This window comes from Bactrocera oleae, chromosome 4 (genome assembly GCF_042242935.1).
Source record: "Bactrocera oleae isolate idBacOlea1 chromosome 4, idBacOlea1, whole genome shotgun sequence".
NCBI lineage: Eukaryota > Metazoa > Arthropoda > Insecta > Diptera > Tephritidae > Bactrocera > Bactrocera oleae.
In genome coordinates, this window is record NC_091538.1 from 70,494,866 (window position 1) to 70,515,328 (window position 20,463).

Sequence of the window (20,463 nt, forward strand, 5' to 3'; positions counted from 1 at the left end):
TTCGGTAAATAAAAGTTGCCATTTATAAAATCTTGAGTGGTATTCCGAGATTCATTCTCAACTATTTACGATATTATGGTAAGATACCAGAAATTCGACTAATTTTGATAAATTTTTTTCGGCAACTGAAGAAAATGATTCAGTGATGTGACAAAAACCACGCTATGATTACTGGCGGAACTTACAGCTTCAAATATATATGGTCCATTATGAGAATTTGTAAGGTCATTTTCTTTCTTATAACGGTGGTAAAAATCACTTAGAATTACTTAGTTGGAAATGTTTTTACGTTTTTATATTTTTAAAGAGGGGCTTTCACTTTATGGAGAATTATTTCGAATTCCATATGTGAAAATACTCTAACCAATACTACAATAAAATTTTCAAGTAAAGAGAAAATGTTAATATTTGACACAGTTCATAGCACATGGTTTAATATACCATAATTAAATTTATAGATTTAAAGCAATATAGAAAAATTACCTAAATTAACTAATGAGAAAAATATACTAAAGCATGAGTGTTAAGTTTAATTGTAATCACACTTTGGTAATCAGCAACTCGAAATTATATATGAGCCTATTAAAGCAGATATGATATTATATGCTTCTAATTTGAATAGTTATTTTACTGGCGCTCATATAAATATTTATGCCTGAAGCAATGCTGCAATGGAAAGGAAACCACAATGCTTTGGCTTCGGTATGACACCTATTTGTCATTTATTTGAGATAATTCGTCTACCTGTTATAACAAACGCAACGATAATCCATCCGCAAACTTACATACAATCAACGTATGATACATATCTATATATAAGAATACAAAGATATATATGTATACATGTATATTTTACCCCTGAGTATAGGTAATTTGAGTAACACACACGTAGATTGACGTAAGAGCGCGAATTATAATTCTAATTAGCGTTAACCGTTACTCGCTTATAATTTTGTTATGAAACTTTGGAAAGTAGTTTTTTGTTGCCGTAACCTTAGTTGCCTTGCCATGATTAAATATAAACTTTGTCCGGATAACTATGTTGAATCTGCACAAATGGCGCGTGTGTGCTTGATTACGAGGTTTAAGGTTTAATAATCACATAAGTATATCATTGGACACGCTTCACTACGTTTAATCAGTATATATCACTTTATGCTCCTCGGTTTGAGAAGGTTATAAATCAGTCAAAAGCTCATGTGATTAATGGTTTTGGAAAAATACTTGTAATGTTTATTTTTCAAGTGGAAATATTTATTTAATATATAATATATATATATATATATACGATTTGCAGGTGTATTTGTGTTGTTTAAGCTAATAGTTAGCGATGTGATTATGCCCAAAATGCTCGACATAGGGTAATACCAAAAAACAAATCAATGTGAGAAAAAAACTAAAACTCATTTGCTGGAAATTTTTTGTTCTCATAGCCAAAAAGAACATTTATAGGCTTAAAGTATTTGGCCCAATATACAGCGTCTGCCAATAGGGATGGCGTGATTTTGACAGATTTGATTTTGCTGCACCGGGTCATCGAAAATTGGCGTAAACGGGTAGAGATATGCAAACGGCGCGATAGTGACCACTGGGTCGACATTTTGTTCTAATCATAAATGGCATTGAATTATCTGCATAGCACAATAAAAACAGAAACCATTGTGACCACATTTGGGTATTTTATTTCATTTTTACATCACGTCGTTCTTGTTGGTAGACCCTTTACAAAATAGAAAAGGAAAAGATAAATACAATATTTGTGTTCAGGGTTTCAAGTTAAAAACTTCGATTTCATTTAGCAATAAAAACAATTTTTTACCAGTTACAATATAAACTCTATTAACTTATCTAACGTATATCCTAAAAGCTGTTATATAAACTACACAATTTTTTTGCATTTAATTACAGTCAGTTGTTATAGGAAGAATATTAATTTCTACTCAAGCCGCACAGCGTACAAATTAACTATTTTAAACTTTAATTTAATGCTTTAATGCTACACAATTTCTGCCAACTCTTACTCCAGTGATATTTGGAATGAGTATGCTGTCTCGATTGGATGCTGTGTACCTTTTTATAAAAGGCTTGAAGCTAAACAAAAAGGCTAACAAAAGCGTATTGCATTCTAATGCCGTTGAGCAGTGTACTAATCACGTTGAAATTCATACGAGTTTCGCCGAAGCTGAAACAAACGGATTTCCATCACCCCACTGGGTAGGTGAACATACTCCTTTTTAGTTTAAGGTGAATACAAAAAAATCATAATAAATCATATATACTTGTACAATAGTTCGGTACCTTAGACCGCCGATACACTGTTTCAAGAACTTGTCTTCTGACTAACTCATAATTTTAATCAGCAAATAACTTTAAATCGATGGTATGAGCAGTTTCGTATATAAATTTCGTAATACAGTATAAGTTTGAATTACTAACCCTTTCCACTCACTATTCAACAGCAAACTTTTCAAAATAGCCCCCGCTTCGGCTCGTTAAACTACACTTTTCAACTGTTATCATTTGCCATGTCAAATTTTCATTTCCAAAAACCGATTCTTTGTAAAACAAACTTTGAGTTGAGCTTAAACTCAAACGACTGAGCTTAGAGTTTATAAAACTATGCTCTGAGTTCCGAGTCTACCGCCAGTATAAGACAGCTATTAGGATTTAAAAACATGAGTATTAAGAACACATTAAAGATCTTCCAAAATGCATTTGTTTTTTTAATACACACATGGCTGTGTGAATTTACTATTTATTTACCTTATACAAATGGTATATGATGAACACACTTGAATAATTAAAACATACTCCTATAAATATGCGGATATACGAGTGCTTCTCTGCTCCGCCTTCCACTCACAAGAGCAGCATAAAGCATATTCCTAACTGAAGCGAATAAGAGAACAGACAGCACTTAATTCGACATACACTTTTATCAAGAGGATTGCATGTGTTACAGAGACAGAAAGCGTGAGCGCGCAAAGAATCAGATGAAGGATGAGCTGTCAAGCATAGTGCTGGAAAGTGAAAAGGTAAGATCTGCACACACATAAACTTATAAGACACGAATAAAAAAGCAGGTTCACCAAGCCACTGCTGAGAGACGAATGCACACACGCAAGCATTACAAAACGGAGATATTTATTCATTTTTATTGTTATTGCATTGTTCTCCTCACATGCATGCGCACATAAATTGCAGTGAGTAGGACTGCAGGATAATTAATTCAGGCAAAACAAGGCAAATTTGCATAAAAAGCGAATATGGTGTTTATGCAAGCGTTTCTTAGTGTAAACACCAAAAATAAAAAAAACAAAAGCACCAATAAGTATTCTGCATAACTGAAGAAAAGTAAGCTAAAATTAAAAATTAATTTCGCAGGATTCTATTTGAGTCTCAGCGCGCACTGGAGCACTGTGCTAAGTGAATGTGTGCCTCAGCTGTTGGCTGACTCAAGTAATGAAAGTGAGACAAGCATCCTGTTTCTGTTGACACGCGTTGTTTAACTTTTTCATATGAAAATATATTATTTATATATATGTATTATATATTTGTATATTATATTAGCAAAATTTAATTTAAAATAGAACAACAGATGTCTTTATTGAGGAAGTAAGGCAGAGTCCAACGCTGTGTCTACTGACGTATGGTGGAAGAGGTTAAAATTAAGGAAGCTGCTCTTTTGCAGAGCTAAAGAGACTTTAGTATACAAAATACTATGAAAGTATATATAAAGTAGGATTTTTTGGAATTTTATTTATATGTGCAAATATTTGAAATTCTGATATGGAGCTAACTTAATATTCTTCATTTTAGACTACCTACTGAGAATATAGCGCCATTCACCATCAATTATGAAGCATATATCTATGTATGTATGTAGTTATATTTTATATGAACCGGACTGCGCGCGCAAACCGCAACACTAGAATTTTTTTTCTAGAATGTTACAACTTTTTTTATGTTAGCGTAAAGTTTGATCTCCTTATGTCAATCAGTATGGTGTATGTTTGGTTACGCCGCAAAAAGTTTGTCTGCAGAATTGAACCACAAGTTTGCTTGAATTTTTGTGTTTCCAAAGCAAGCACGCCTGCAGAATCATTGAAAATGTAGCAGAAACGTTTTGCGAGTCTACCTTATCAAAAACACAAGTATTTGAGTGGCACAAAGCATTCTGTGAAAATCGCGAAGTCATCGGAGATTTGCCACACGCGAGTTCACCTCTGTTAATGACAATAACATCGTAAAGTTAAAGAAACAGTGCTTGAAAATCATTGTGTTGGCATCATAGGTGGATCTCAAAATCTCTTATGGATCGACTCAACATATTTTGGTTAACGTTTTGTGTATGAAGCGTGTCAATACAAGACTTCTACCGAAATACTTCAATCTTTTGAAGGCCATTCCAGACGAGGTTTGTAACAAGTGTATAGAGAATTGGATTATGCGTTGGCATGCTTGTATTGGCTAAGGAGTCTATGTAGGCGATAATTTAGATTTGTATTAAAATACGTGTACATGTTGTTGTTTTTTAATTGTTTGTATTAAATACTTGTTTTTCCACAAATTGTTCCTAAATATCGTATTCTATATTTTGAACTAAAACTGGTTTCCTAAAATTATGGTTAAAGTAAATGTAAACAAAAAGAAGGGAAGTTAAAATATTTTAATATTCACCAAAACATTTCTGAGTTCTAAAATAGAAAAGAGAAAGTGCTGATAGCTTAAACACCTACCATACAAATTCATATCATATAAATGATAATACAAATCTTCAAATGCTAAAGTAGTAATAATATTTTACAATAACTTATTCAAAGAATACTTTTAGGCGCACTTACCTGCTATACAAGCATTTGCAATCACGACTGCCATGAGTACTAGAATTTTCTGCTCCATCGTACAGCTGCTGCTGCCAATACCGGTGCTAAAACGCTTGCGATAGAGTGTTCTGTCGTTGCTTGCCATATTGTGAGCGTTGTGTTCGCCTTTAGTTGTGTGCGCTCCCGAGCGTCTACGTAGTTGTGTGCGTTACACAGTTGTTTCAAGTATCTGTTAGTTTCTAACTAAACAAAATCAGTCTTCATAGAAATTGTCATTTTACGAGTAATTGATGTGTGGCATTTCATACTTAGTCGATTGCGCTCTTCTGCGGCTGCTCAACTTTTTTATAGCTTTTTTTTTATTATTTTGCAGTATTTTAGTTTTCTCAGTTAAGTTTTCAGTTGAAATTTGGTTTTCTTAATTTTTGAAATTCACTAAAGTTGTCAGATAGTGTTTTATTGCCTGAATAACAGTTTTTGGACCGTTTTCGGTTATTTGTTCATTGTCTCACATTATGCCATTTCTTTTCACATTTTTCCTTTATTTGCTTGATATAAATATTTGTCTTCCTAAAATGTATTAAGTCATGTAATTGTGTGATTTTATTTATTCACACGGCTGATATTTTAGTATTTTAAAGTTATTCCATAATTTTTCGTTTAAATCATGATTATATAAGCTTTAAGTTTGAAAACACATATTATTTTATTTTAGCGGAATAAAATGCATTGTCAAAATTGCCTACACTTAGAAAAAAGAAGCAAATAATTATTTAGAAATAAATTTTTAAGTTCTATTTTAAAAAATTTAGTGCGTTTGAGAAAAAACAGATTCCAGTTGACTCATAATTATTAAGAGCGGCAATTCTGCTAGTCTTAATTCATTTCAATTTTACTTGTAATCCAGCTGTTGCTACCACCTAAATTCAGTCATTCAAAGAACATTGTGTGAACAGCTCTCTAATAGAAGCAGGAACAACATGATATTTATATTTAGCAATACTTTTGCTGGCATGTTTTGTTTTTCCGTATGCTTTGTTGTGACCCCCGACAACTGCTTTGAAAAGTACTAGTTGAGCATTGTTGCCGCTGGCGATTACTTCGGGCATTTTCCACCAAAGTTCAAAACATTCCGCAGATTTTACATTTACTTTTTGAAATTCCATTTCCTTTTTGTACTTTTTTAATTGAAATATTCGACTTTGTTCGTTTGCTATGGCGCTTAAATAAATATTTGTGTTTGCAACTTTTGTTGTTCGTGTTTTTGCTTGCGCTTGACCTTGTAATGCGTGTAATCTTTGTTTGTATGCGCCAAAGGATGTTCTGGTGTTAGTGCGCTTTCACGTTCTTCAGTCTTTTTGCCAAAAATTTGTGTGTCTTCCATTTAATTAATTTTTTTTTTCTTTCAACTGCGTGATTTCTTTTGTTTATTCTGGCTTGTTTACATTAGTTTTTCTAGTAATTACGCGTTCATTCAAATTTGCGTTGCCATTAATTAAGAATATAGTAAATCTTGCTGCGCTTTTACACTGCTCTTCACATTAGTCGTTAAATGAAATGTCATAGTAAATTTAAATTTATATCTTGTGAGAATTTGCTGTCTATTAATTACATTTCCCAACCATATAAATCCTATTCCTCTACCATTTTTCATGGCAAGCATTTGTGGCGAAATAAAATTTCACAACGTACTTAAAATTACAAATTAAAATCTGCGTGACTGTGAACAGCAAATTTGCTCTCTAATGTGGTAATAAATGTGCTCGAATGAATGCATGTGCCTTAGAGTGAAATGCTCTGGTGGATTAGAAGTTATATGTTTTTATGGCCGGCATTTTGAAGCCTCATCAAATAGCGATTTGCTTCAATAGCGCTTAAAATCAGAACTTATGGCGTCAATAATTTTTTTATTTGTTGAAAACTCATTAAGCACTGCTTGATCGAGGATTTATAGTTTAAAAAGAGAAAAATGTTTTATATAACTTATAAAGGTGTAGATATAAAAATTTAAATGAAATGTGAAACGTTTTTACCAAACAAAGTTACGTATACGCCCTGTTCCACAATCATTAATTGGAAAAAAATATGAATACCAAATATTAACTATATGTTTTGCGGGTTGGACATATCATCTTATAATGTTTTCTAAATTAATGAAAAATTTAATTTTTATTTCAGTACTTTTTATACCGTGAACAGAGTGGTACGAATTTTTTAACACCCAAAAGGGAAGATCGAAGATCGTACAAAATGTATGTATACGCAAACTAGTCTCTCAGTTTTTTAAATATCGATTCTGAAAATTTGCACACGTCGTTTTCTCCTCCTGTTAAATTTTTTAAATCGTACCACTATAGCATATAGCTGGTTATTATAGCTTCGGTGAAAACGAAGTCACGTTTTAAAAGCAAATGTGTTAATTATTTTATGATCTCATTCGCAGGTTAATTTAGTATATGTATATTACGGATAAAATACGGCTACTCAATCAATTTATTACTATATCAAACTTATATATATATATTACAATATATGAATAATAGCCACACCAATAATCTCATCCTATTAAAGGCATTAGTGCACGTCATTTCCATCTTAGCGAGACTTAAGACAACACCTTGCTCTCAAAGCGCCACAAATTATAAATTAATTTAAAGCTTAAAGCATAGCACACACACAAAAACACAAGCTCGAAATGGAGAAATATATGTATATATATATGTAGGAAAATTTAATTTGCTCCGTATGAAAACTTTTCAATTTAACGCATCTTACTCCGATTCACTTACGAAACTCTTGACACTCATTCTTACTAAGTAGAGAAAATACAAAATTCTGCTTTACGTAATGCATTAAAGACAAAATTGATTTAATTACAGCGCATTTACATACATTTTGTAATCGCACAACAGCGTCAGTATGTAATAATTACCGTTACCACTGTATTTCCTACGCATCATCCGATTAATTACAATGTACACAAAGTCGCATGCAGGTGAAACTGGTCTGTGAATGGACAAGCAACGGCAGAAAAGGCAAAAACGAAAAATAACAGAACACAAACAAGCCAATTATTGCGCTGATTAAGGTGTTTTTCCGCACACACACTCGTGCAAACACATATAAATATTATATGAGAGTGCAAGTGTGCTGCTGCTGAGTCATAAGATAATTCGCATTTAATACGAAGACCGACCGCCATCGCCCGCCGCGTACGCCACAAAATACGCTTCCTCTTGCAGTGCATTGCTCTGGGCCATGCTCAAGCGTGTGTGTGTGTGTGTGAGAGGTTGAATTTGTGTGTGAGTTGATGGGTTAGCCGGCAGTGTGAAACTGCTAACAAAAGAGCTGTCACAAGCAATAGCCAAGTTTATGCTCGTTGTGAGCATTCCGGCGCTCATTTAGCACAAAGGTATGCTTGAAGTGCACGCATACATACATACATATGTATTGGGATTACAACGAATTATCTTTACTCTACATTTCTGTACTTCTATGCACATTTATGCAGGCGAACGTAATTCGCCTTGTAATTATGTATTTATGAATAGGATTAAATGAAGATGGTCCAGACATGCGACATTACCACGAGCACTCACGGCATACGAGTATCAAAGTGTACTTGAGTGAATATAAGAAGCTTTGGAATATTCGACATCGAGTGTTGTTTGCGTAAGTATTGGCTCTTATATGTAGCGAATGCGGTAATGAGTGGCGAGTTTTTGGGGCATTAACAAGTTCATGTAACCACAATCTGTGAGAATGAATTAAAACAATTATTGCTGTTACATAAATTAGAATCTTCAGCAATAATGGAAAAAAAATGTTGGATTTTTGGCATTGCTGGCTGTAATTGAAATATAGAGTATTACCATTCATATTTCTTCTCAAGCACCAAGAATAACTATTGGAGAGTCATGAGCACAAAAAATTACAAGTTAGTTATAATGAATTTGATCGTAGGATCGAAAAACAGGTAGCGGTAGTAAGACTAGTAAGTAAATGTTCACAGTCACTTCACCGTCACGTCTATTATATGAGATCAGACCTTCTGTAATTGTGGACACCGAAAGTTATTTCTGCATAAAAACTTAAAAACGTGTAAAAGCAAGGAAAACCTATTCAAAGTCCTCTTTGGTCTAAAAAACTATAGCTTCTAAAGCAGATCCAAGCCTATTATATGTTTAAATATTATTTATTCGATTGATATTATTCGAGATATTTCTCTTTCTTAGCTTGTTGATGTTAAATCTTGCCAAAAGCCTTTTCAAAACAATCAAATTTAAGAAATATTTCATATTAGATATGCATAAAAATTCTATAACCCATTTACTGTCAAAACTGGCCCGGACTGACAAAAAAGCCAATTTCCAAAAGGTTGAGCCGATCCATGACAAACTTTGAGATTCTCTTCTTCTGCCAAACACAGACCAATTGACTTGAAGAGAACAAACTGCACACGAACATAAAAAAATTCAATCTAAGAAAAAAATGTTTTGGATTTCGCTTGCGCGCGCAGTTTAAGTGAACCAATCCGATTCAAATTTTATCAGACTGTAAAATAAGTCTAGTTAATGACTTTTGGAAGGCAAAATAGCGGTGTATAAGATTCTTTTGAATATCCCTTATCAAATGTATGTTGATTATCTTGTTATAATAATAATAACACAATTTAACTGAAGTACTTGTTAATCTTGCGCAATTTTTTTTATTCACATATTAGAGAGTAAGATTAGTAATAGATCTAATTTTTTTCGTTACTGAAAGAAATATAAATGAAGCAAGTTGTACCAGTGTTCATTTACGATTGATACTCAAAGTATTTTTTGATGCAGTTGATGGTTCTGAAGCATTTTTTTTTAATTATTTTTTTCAGTCTCGAGCTAAAATCGCTTTTTTGGTTATTTATATGAAATCTCGTTTTGCTCTTATGCATAAAGCTAAGAGATTTCCTAAAAAGCTTTGACAACTTTTAATTAAAACTTTAGGTGATAGCTCGCATATGCACAATGGCACCAAATTAGAGTTTCTATAAAAAAATAGTGATTTTATAAGTGAACATGTTAATTCTTCTATTTAAATTTGTTTTATTATTTTCACTATAATTTTCATTATAAATTTTTGAATTTTATCACAAAAGTAAATAAAGTCTTAAATTTAATATTGTAGGAGATTTTCAACATTTGTCCAGCTTTAATATGTTTTCTACTAGCGTCATTCCCGCCTCATCCCACTCTCTCCTATTCAGCTTTATAAATAGTCAAGAGTTCGCGCTACTTTCGCGCCCAAATTGTGTGCAAACAAAATAAATCTCCTCAGTTTTGCAGCCTGTCAGCTTGTCAGTCTATATTTGCTACGCGTACACATGTCTTATTGCAAGTGACTTTTTGCTCGTTTGCTCTGCCTTAATTCCAACGCAGCTGAGACGCGTTGCCTGAAATCGATTCCAAATAGACAAAATCACAAACAAACAAACGCGCTTCATTGAAAATTGAAAATAAAAAACACAAAACACAAAAAATTAGTGCCTATGTAAACACACACACATGATAGGCCGCCAACAAGCAGCGAATGTGGCAGCCAGGTGGCAACTACATACATACATTAGTACATAGGTAGTCATTGCACTATTTGCTCATCAACGAAACATGCACTAAATGCCAGAACTCCAACAACAAACGCTAAAATGAAAGCGAATGTTTTAAATGTTGCGTAAAATGTGTGTGTGTTGCGAGTGTGTATAGATGAAAGTGAAATTGTGCAATGTTCACCGAATTTCTCAATCACTTGCTGGCTCACTGCCTGACACACATGCAAGCGCACACACACACACACTTAGATATTTAAGCTTACTCGTGTAGTATTCGGCTGCGTGTCGTTTGCCTGCGTGGAAATACAAAATAAGCAACAATAGCAACAACTATGATCAAGATAAAGGGATATTGACAAATTGAATCATTCATTCCGCAATCGCTTGGTAAAATCGGTGAAAGCGAAATTTTGTAAACAAATACGTGAAATGGTGAAACGTTAGCTATAACGAGCGGCGCGACGCGGAATATGCGGCAGGGAATTGTTGCGCCCAAATATCAGCATCAGGTGGATGTATATTTCATGTTTGCTTTTGGCAGCACACAAGCCGCACACATACACACACACACACATGTGCAACCCTGTGTAATGGGCAAGGAGCGCGTATTTTGCCTATTGATTGCCAATTTTTGACGCTAGAGGCAACGAACTGCAAAAGTTCATTCATTAAGTCGAAATTGCCAAAATAATCGTAGTTGTTTGACCGCAAAGATTGCCGATAAGCAAATTCAGTTCGTATATACACATACATATATTACCACATCGTATTTAAGTTAGATTGTGTTGTTTATTATTTTGTTTGTTTTTAATGGAGCTATTGGAAGCTATGGCTTTGACCTGTTGTTATATTGAGCGAAAGAAAGCGATATTGAAAGTCAATGAGTCGAAAAAATTTTAAAATACCAGAAATAACATTTTTGTTTAAGAGAAAATATTATTTTATGCTTTATATGTCACACAAACACACATAAATATCAGCTCAACTGTTTAAAGAATAACGCAGAGAAATAAAAGAATTTTATTATTTGACATGTGGCTTTGTGCGCTATTTCAACATCGATTTTTATTGAACTAGTTTCGGGATGATTGAAACGAGAGCAGTAATATACTCGTAACTCAACCGGAATTTTTAAAATTATAATATAATATTTAAATTATAATATAGATTTTAGATATAACACTAAGGATGTGGTAAATAGTAAGTATAGGACCAAATATTATGAAATGGTATGCTTTCGAGATTCGTTGTATCTTGGGTTATCGCATTTTATCTAGTAGACTGTATACAAAGTTTGATTGAGAGTTTCATAACATCGAATATAACAACTAATGAAAATTGATCTCTCACGGATCGGCTCCATACATTTTGGTTAATATTTTGTGTATGAAGCATGTCATTGCTAGACTTAGGTATATCAAAATACCTGAATCTATTGCAAAAACGACATCGAGTAGAGAGATAGCAAACGAAATACGTAACAACGAAGCTGAGGATTCTACATTCATCAAACGCATCGTTGCTGGTGACGAAACGTGAGTTTATAAATATAACGTCGAAGGGTGATCGAAAAATGAACCGAAACTGAAAAATCCAAAATTCGACATCCTTTTTTTTCAGTCCGGGTCAATTTTGATCAGATGATATTTGATCATAATCTCTACCTTTACCTCTTATTTTGTTAAATATTAACTGATATGAGTGAATAGAAACGTTGAAATAATATATTATACATAATTTCTCCAAAAAGAAATATTTGAAAATAAAATGAGTGTTACCAAAAGTTATAAGGTATAGCAAAGAATTGTCAAAAAACGTAAACTTTTTAAGCCATACAATCTTACACTTTGATTTCTGTACTATATAGTTTCAATTCACATTATCACTTTTAGATATCATAAATAATATTATAAGCAATATTTATAGTATATATAAATAATATAGTCATAATTTAGCTTCAAGTACGAATTATTTGATGAGTGTGTGAACGGTAACATATTGCTTCAAAGTATGAAGCAAACGCATTTAACATAATTTTAAACAAACAAAAATCGTAAATTATGGCTTCCACGAGTCAACGCAATGCCGTTGGATGGCATAATTTAGACAAGAAAGTTCAATATCAATTGTTGGCAGCAGCACGCGTGACACACGCAAACGCATATGTACATACGAGTAAGTAATGTCGAAAAACCCGAGCGAATGTGCTGCGCTGTGTGCACCCAGATAAACATATGTACATATACGTATATAAAATAAAATACATATTTATGCTTGTATGCGCTTTCACTGGTACTTGCAAGCAACACGAGTGCTGACACTAAGTCACAAGAGTACTTATACGCCCCAGTGGGCACACAACACACACACCCACACACATTTACGCATATATGAGTATGAGTTTGTAAGCACCAATGTACTTACTGCTAAGGCCTGCTGTGTTACGCATATATAGATCTGCTAGTATGTCGTATAGATGCGAGTGTTTGCAACTCGAAGTGCCGTACATTTCCCAATGTGCATAACGGAAGTCATAAGCACATGCATAAACACAGACTTCGCATATATTTTTGTACAGTAGATTTAAGGTTGTATCCTTAGTAATACACGCTGAACGATTTATGAGTACTGCCACTTATTGTCGGCGTTTTTATGATTCACTTTATCGAAGCAATAAATTACAAAAAGACCAACGATCGTACGCATGAGTGTGCAGACAAGAGCATAGCATCTGCATGTAGGTGTTTGTTTATGCATATGACTTATAGGACATCTCAATAATCAACAGCTAAATAAACAAGCGAAGCTGCCGAAGGCTAGCAAAAAGACATAAATGCGAAAAGCGCAATAAAAGTGCAAATGTAATGGGCGTAAACCAAGACTTTATGTGTGCATGTGTGTATGTGTGTGAGAGAGTCTTGTGATTGCGTTGCATATAGCTGCAATTAAATATTACACTTTGTGCCTGATTTATTTATGTCATGTATTTCTCTCTTTATGATTTTGGCTTCCTTGCTCCTTCCGCTGTCAACGTCAGCGTGGTCATTAAAGCGACGCGTCAAGAAATTTTCAATAATTCTACGCTTTCACACGCGCTATGTGCATTATTAAATGATTAACCATGGAAACAAAGACAAATTTTAGCCAACAATGTATTAAGACAAATGAGTAGCGAAGAGCCAGAGTTGAATGAGGGCAAGAACATACAAGAAATCATGTGGGATCGTTTATTTATAGCCAGAGAGGATGAGCTATATGTCCATTGTAATGAATGTGTGCAATAATTGCCAACGCTCTGGATATATTAACACGTTATTGTTCTGCGAAGCAAAAATATATAAAAACAAAAATGATGTTAAATGATGAAAGATAAAAGAAAAAATGTAATAAAAACCAAGAAAAAATGTTAACTTTAGTTACACCGAAGTTCTAATTTTCAAGTTTTCAAATATAAAAGTTGTGGCAAACTTAATATACCCTGTTCAGAGTGTGAAAAATTATAATGTAATAAAAAAGAATCCCTGACTGCCAGAACTTTGGGCTTAGGTTTTTTTTTTTTTATAAGAAAACTATAATATAAATAGATATATATCTGAGTATAGACACAGGAAATACCAAGGAGGCTGAAATGTTCGTATCGTTTCTATGAATTGAGTGTATTGCATTTGTAATTAATTCCAACCCTGAAGAGCACCTCTACTTTCACAGCTCTTGGACAACCGGTTCGTGAATTTGAGATATAGAATTTTGAGTGATTTTTATTATTTAAAAAACAAACTGCATAAATTATTAGTGTTAATGAAAAACTATTTTTTTAATAAATGGTGCTGCTCATAACAAAAAATGCCTTGGTGAAACTTACCCAGACTCTGAGCCAAACAACTATTCGTTAGCAGTCTGCTAGAAAATTCAATGAGTGCGAGCTCACAATTCACCGTTTTGCCGTATGACCTATTAATTTAAACGATGGAAAAATTTTAAAACTTTAAATTGCTCCTGAATAAACCGTATTCTTTGGAACTGCTCTCAGTTTCTATCTTCAGACTTCCAACGAATGGTTGCTGGAAAGAAATTTCCGAGATGTTGGCCTATTCTTAAGCAAAAGGCAGTCGTACTATAAAAATGATAACAATAAGTTAAAATATCGCTGTAATCGATATATAACCCTCAATTGCAGCCATTCTAAAAAATAAATTCGAACTTTTAAAAAAAATTTTATTTTCTTTAAAACAATAAAAACTTTTAAGATAAACCTTAGAAGTGTGACCTTAACATGCTTGCAAGATATCTTATGCATATATACACGAAGATTTGTGCTGCTGTCTTTAATACTTTAAGTAAACTTTCAATTAAAAAAATATATATCGCATTTACGTCATTAAGGAGTCACCTGCTGATACTATTTACTTTGATTCCCAATATTGCACCGTCTTCTCAAAAGCACAAATAATAATTCTATTACAGAGTTATTTTTCTAAAAAAAATTTTCAAATAGTATTACCAAATAGCGGATAACTCTAGATGTAAGTAAATAGTTTGTCTGACAATATTTTCTATCACTCACTTCCTCCCTCAGTCTACCTTATACGTATTTACTATATGCAATGCAATCACACTATAGTTTATTGTATGACTTGCTAAGTAGCATTGTCCAGATATGGAAATACAAATATTTTTCTTGTCTATTGCAATAGCCATACACATGTACATACATAATTATATAGAAAAACATATGTCAGGCTACATTTGAAAGGATTGGAAGCAATTGTCCTGGGTTATTTACCCCTTGTGCGCCTTCCCGCACTCCTTGCACTGCGTATATTTTTCTTCTCTCTCCGCATAGTTGTATTCAGACAGGAATGTATTTTATTGACTATGAATTCGTGCTATGATGAGCACACACTTTATTGATCATATTTACTTTGACTAAGAGAATTTATAGACTACGCATTGCATATAAACGAAAGTAGTGCCAAGTAGAGGTAAAAAGTCAAAAATATTTCTTTAAAATATATAAAAATTAATTTAAAGAATTAATTTATATATTAAATATTATTTCACCTTAACCTCAAAACTGTTGATTTAGTTTATGTCAATTGATTTTTTAAAGGGTGTTTTAAGAACGAATATTGAATGATCACAGAAAAACATCAACGTTGGTTTAACAAAGCGAATAAGGTAACCTACAAGATTTGGTTTGAATTCTTAAGTGCCGACGTAATTACTATTTTGAGGGTGTTGGCTTCGTATCTCTACCAGTAAAAGATCTCACTATACACAAAAATTGTTAATTAAGAGCAACATACAGCACACAACTTTAGTATTTTCTTCAGAAGGACTTTAAAAACTCGCGCTTTTATCAAAACTGTCAGCACAAAGCACTTCCGCTCTTAAATATATTTCTTCATTCTCTCATCTCAAGGAATATAATTATGTGAGTAATACATTTTAAGCACATACCTATAAGTGAGTTCTGTTTACAAAACATCAATCAGCAAAAAATTAATGTGTATTTATGTCATTTTATTTGTGAACACCGATAAATGCTGAATGAGCTTCCCTTCTTATAATTTACTTATTATCGTGAGAACTCTGACAGTTTGTTTTTCATTAATATACCGTATTCTGATTACCAAATCATCATTAACGGTCTTCACCTTGAAAAGGGTTACAGAGTCACAACAAAATGACAGAGTCTCTGGGAAAATGTATACTTGTAAGCTGGATAAGAAATATATGCTTTTAATTGTCAATAACCCGAGGATTTGTCTTCCTGAAAACACTTGAAGTATTTCAATCTACTCAGAGAGCCAGTGTTAGCAATCAGCTAAAGAATTATATGTGTCAATAAGGCGACTAACAGTCAAGTACACGACAAAAGCAGGCAGCGAATTAACGCAACAACAAATCAATTATTTTACCAAGTGCTTAAATAAGGTAAATTTATAATATATATTAGTTAAAGTACATATATAATTATGTATCAATATGTGTTAGCTTGCATTATTATCTATTGTACTGACTTATTGGCTTAAAGCTCCTTGCTGCTAACCGAACCGTCTGCCCTTCGAGTTCGTGTCACAATTATTGATTAAGTAACATTCTTTTAGTTTATTCTGTGCGGCGAGCTCGGAAATGCAGGTAGAGGAATGACTACAAATTACATGCAAATCCACACATACACAAAAACACAAGTACTTGAGTGAGTGTGTATGCGTAAAACACAAGGGCTATTACAGACCCGGTAATTGCCGTTGATATGCGGGGCAAAGTAGCGGTAGTTAGTAGTAAAAAAAAGTTTATGTCTTCAATTCTCTGAATAATAGAATATAGAATAGAGGACAGTTAAACAATGTCAAACTATATTAAAGTGAAGGCAGTCATCGGAAGCTAGAACTAAGACGACAGCAAGCAAATGACAAGTTAAAATGCTGAAATTCGTAGTGATGGACAGCAGGTAGAAGTGCGAGTCATGCTCAATACAAGTAAGTACTAAACAGGCGACATTTAACATTTCTGACAACTTAAATTGATTACGAATTTAATTTGGATTGAACAAAAAATTTGAATATAAATGGCAAACGAAATTGTTTTAGAAACTATTTGTCTTTTTATTTATCGAACTTTATGTGCTCGTGGCAGGTGTTTGTGGCATTCAATATCTGGTTTTTTTTTGCTATATTGTCTGTACTGTTATATTGGTAATAAATATTTCATTTTGAAAGCGATTTCACAGTTATCTCTACACACGTTGTGCGCATTTTTATATCCATCAACATTTTCTGTGTGTGGCTTTGTTTACTTGTCACAGGAATTGAAAGCATTTATTAAATTTGGTTAATTTGGTATTTTTGTTATTTGAAAGTTCAATTGGCTACCGTTTGATTGCACATTGCTACAGAGTTCGCAATGAATAGCTAAAAATATATTAAACGATATTTCAACAGCGACCGTCTCAGGTGGAAATGATGGCTTTGAATAAAGCGATATTATATTTAAGCCTTAAAGGCAAAATATTTGCCGGTAACTGCAATTTAACTCAATTTAAGACAATCTTCCAAAAGCTTTTTTAGTTATTTTAATTTTCGTAATTATATTTTTATATGAATTCCTATTCAATTAAGACTCAACTGAGCCAAAAAAATATGGGTGTATGCATTAATTCATGCGGTTTTCTAAGAGAGGGCTCTACTAGTATTATTACGCGTCGTATTCATCTGTGGCTATATTCATTTCAAAGGTACTGCCATTTCGCGTCGTTTTCAGTAGATATAAATTGTTTGAGCGTGAACAACAATTTGTTTCATTCATTTGAAAATGTCGAAATTTGTACAAGATAAAGTGTTTTTGTGGGGAGTTCTTCTTCATTATTTTAACATGAAGAAAAGTGCTGCCGAAAGCCATCGTATTTTACTGGACGTTTATGGTGACCATGCTTTAGCCGAACGAACGTGCCAAAAGTGGTTTGCACGGTTTAAAAGTGGCAATTTCGACTTAGACGACGGAGAACGACCCGGACAGCCAAACAAATTTCAAGACGAAGAATTGGAGACATTGCTCGACGCAGATGCATGCCAGACGCAAGAAGAACTTGCAAAAGTATTAGGAGTTGATCAAGCAACCGTTTCCAGACGATTAAAATCATTAGGATTCATCCAGAAGCTTAGGAAATTAGGTGCCTTATGAATTAAAGCCAAGAGACGTCGAACGTCGATTCTGCATGTCGGAAATGTTGCTTCAACGCCACCAAAAGAAGTCGTTTTTGCATCGGATTGTCACTGGCGATGAAAAATGGATTCATTATGATAACCCAAAGTGCAAGAAATCGTATGTGAAGCCCGGCCAACCATCAACATCCACGGCAAAGCCGAATATCCATGCTGCTAAGGTTATGCTATGTATTTGGTGGGACCACAAGGGTGTGCTCTATTATGAGCTATTGAAATCGGGTCAGACGATCAATGGGGACCTCTACCGAAAACAATTGATTCGTTTGAAAAAGGCCATCGCGGAAAAACGACCAGAATATGCGACTAGACACGAATCAATAATTTTTCATCATGACAACGCTCGGCCACATGTTGCAAGGCCAGTTAAAAACTATTTGGAAAACTGTGGGTGGGAAGTTCTACCTCACCCGCCTTATAGCCCAGACATAGCACCTTCCGATTACCACTTGTTCAGATCAATGCAGAATGCCCTCACCGGAGTACGCTTCTCTTCAGAACAGGGTATCAGAAATTGGATTGATTCTTTCTTCACCTCCAAGCCGGAGAAGTTCTTTTGGGATGGGATTCACAAACTGCCAGAAAGATAGGCAAACATCATAGCTTCCAATGGGCAATACTTGGAACATTAAATGTATAACAATTTTTTCACAATAAAGTCTTAATTTTCGTAAAAAAATCGCACGAATTAATGCATACACCCATCGAATTAATCCATTTTCCATGAAACTCTTGCTATTGTTGTTGAAAATTACAAAAATTATTAAAATATAATTTAATTGATGTTATAATAGTCTGAAATATATATGAACTCGCCATTTCTAATAAATTATGCGCCTAAATGTAGGCAAGGATTTGAAAAATTTTTAACTAATAAAAATTACAAAATTAAAATAAGGAAAGCGTTAACTGAAATCACACCGAAGCTAAATACCCTTCACAAATAAAATAGGAAAGTTTTCATTCAAAAACTTTACTTTGATCGATCAGCTTGGTAATCAGGCACCAAAAGAAGAGAGGACAGATAATATGTTTTCATATAGCGAAATTTTTTAAAAAGTAATGCAACTTTTACTCTGCCTTGTGCATCCCAACATTCATTCAGCAATACAGTTCATTGATTCATAAATCCTTTCACTGTTGAAATTACTAATAGTTCGAAAGTGGAGAAACAGAAAAAATGTTTTTGAGAGATATACTTGTAATAATTTTTTTTATCAACAGAACACTTTCATGTTCATATGTGTGTTTCACTCTTTTCTAGTGAATGTCGTAGTTGGAGTCAAACCACCAGCAATAGCAGAAGAAGAGCACGAGTTGTCTCATGGACTTAGAGTGACCCTTAACCAAGTTTGTTCTGGATACTGTAGCAGGCCAAGCTCCTCCTTTTTAGAATCAATCGCAATGCAATGAATTCCCGTATGACTCCAACCACCTCTTTGTATGCCCTAAGAAACTAACTCAACTAACATCCTTTTTCCTATGGGCCATCCCCGCCGAAACAGCACATTTACTAGGCCTCCCGTTTGGTGATTTTAATGACTATTAACTTGCGCCATACCCCCCAAAAAGGATTTACATAACCGTTACAACAACAACATGTATTTAGGAGTGTTTTATTTTACAAATCATGCAACATTCGTTGTAAGGTCCTGGATCCATTTTCTTCCACAACTTACTTTTTGCATAAACCTCGAATGCTGAATGAAAAATATATAATTTTGGATTATTTAGCTGAACTGTTATATTCGTTTCTGTTAAGAATTATGTTAGAAAACGTGTTAAACTTAAGCGAAAACTATATTTCAAATTTTAATTATGCTTTCTACGCACACATAAAACCCAAGAATGTTTCCGAATTTTTCAACCCAATGTGAATGTGGCAGCAACCACTACAGCATTTCGCAAATTCCAAATGCGGTGTTGTGAAATTCGAAACGTAAAGTTTTGGGACATGAATTTGCAAAGCAATTTATGGAATTTCAATATATGTAAGCACAGGCATGCATACATAAATACGAGGCAACCACTCTTGGTTGGAAGCAGTATATCGCTTGAGTGCGTATGTATATAGGTTATATGATATACATATGTGTGGGTATAGGGAGTACTACCGCCTCGACTGCTCATTAGCTTGATTGCTCGCGGTTGTCAGCAACATTCCGTTACACACAATAAGTGCCTTTATCGCCAACATACAGTGCAATGTGCATATTTAAGCGTTTAAAATATGCGAAACTTGTAAATAAAAATCAATTGCGAAACATTTCGGCGGATTTCCCTCTTCAATTATGCTTGTAACAAAATTTAATTCAATTTA

General features: G+C 33.7%; 1 protein-coding gene across 1 annotated transcript in view; it reads right to left on the minus strand.

Moving 5' to 3' along the window:
- Positions 1–7,538, minus strand: part of LOC106627129 (uncharacterized) — a 50,629-nt gene extending 43,091 nt beyond the window's left edge. Inside the window, 1 exon segment of the mRNA XM_070108343.1 lies at positions 4,845–7,538. Within this exon segment, the coding sequence (XP_069964444.1) occupies positions 4,845–4,971 (127 nt within the window). The 5' untranslated portion in view covers positions 4,972–7,538.
- Between the last annotated feature and the right edge of the window lie 12,925 nt (positions 7,539–20,463).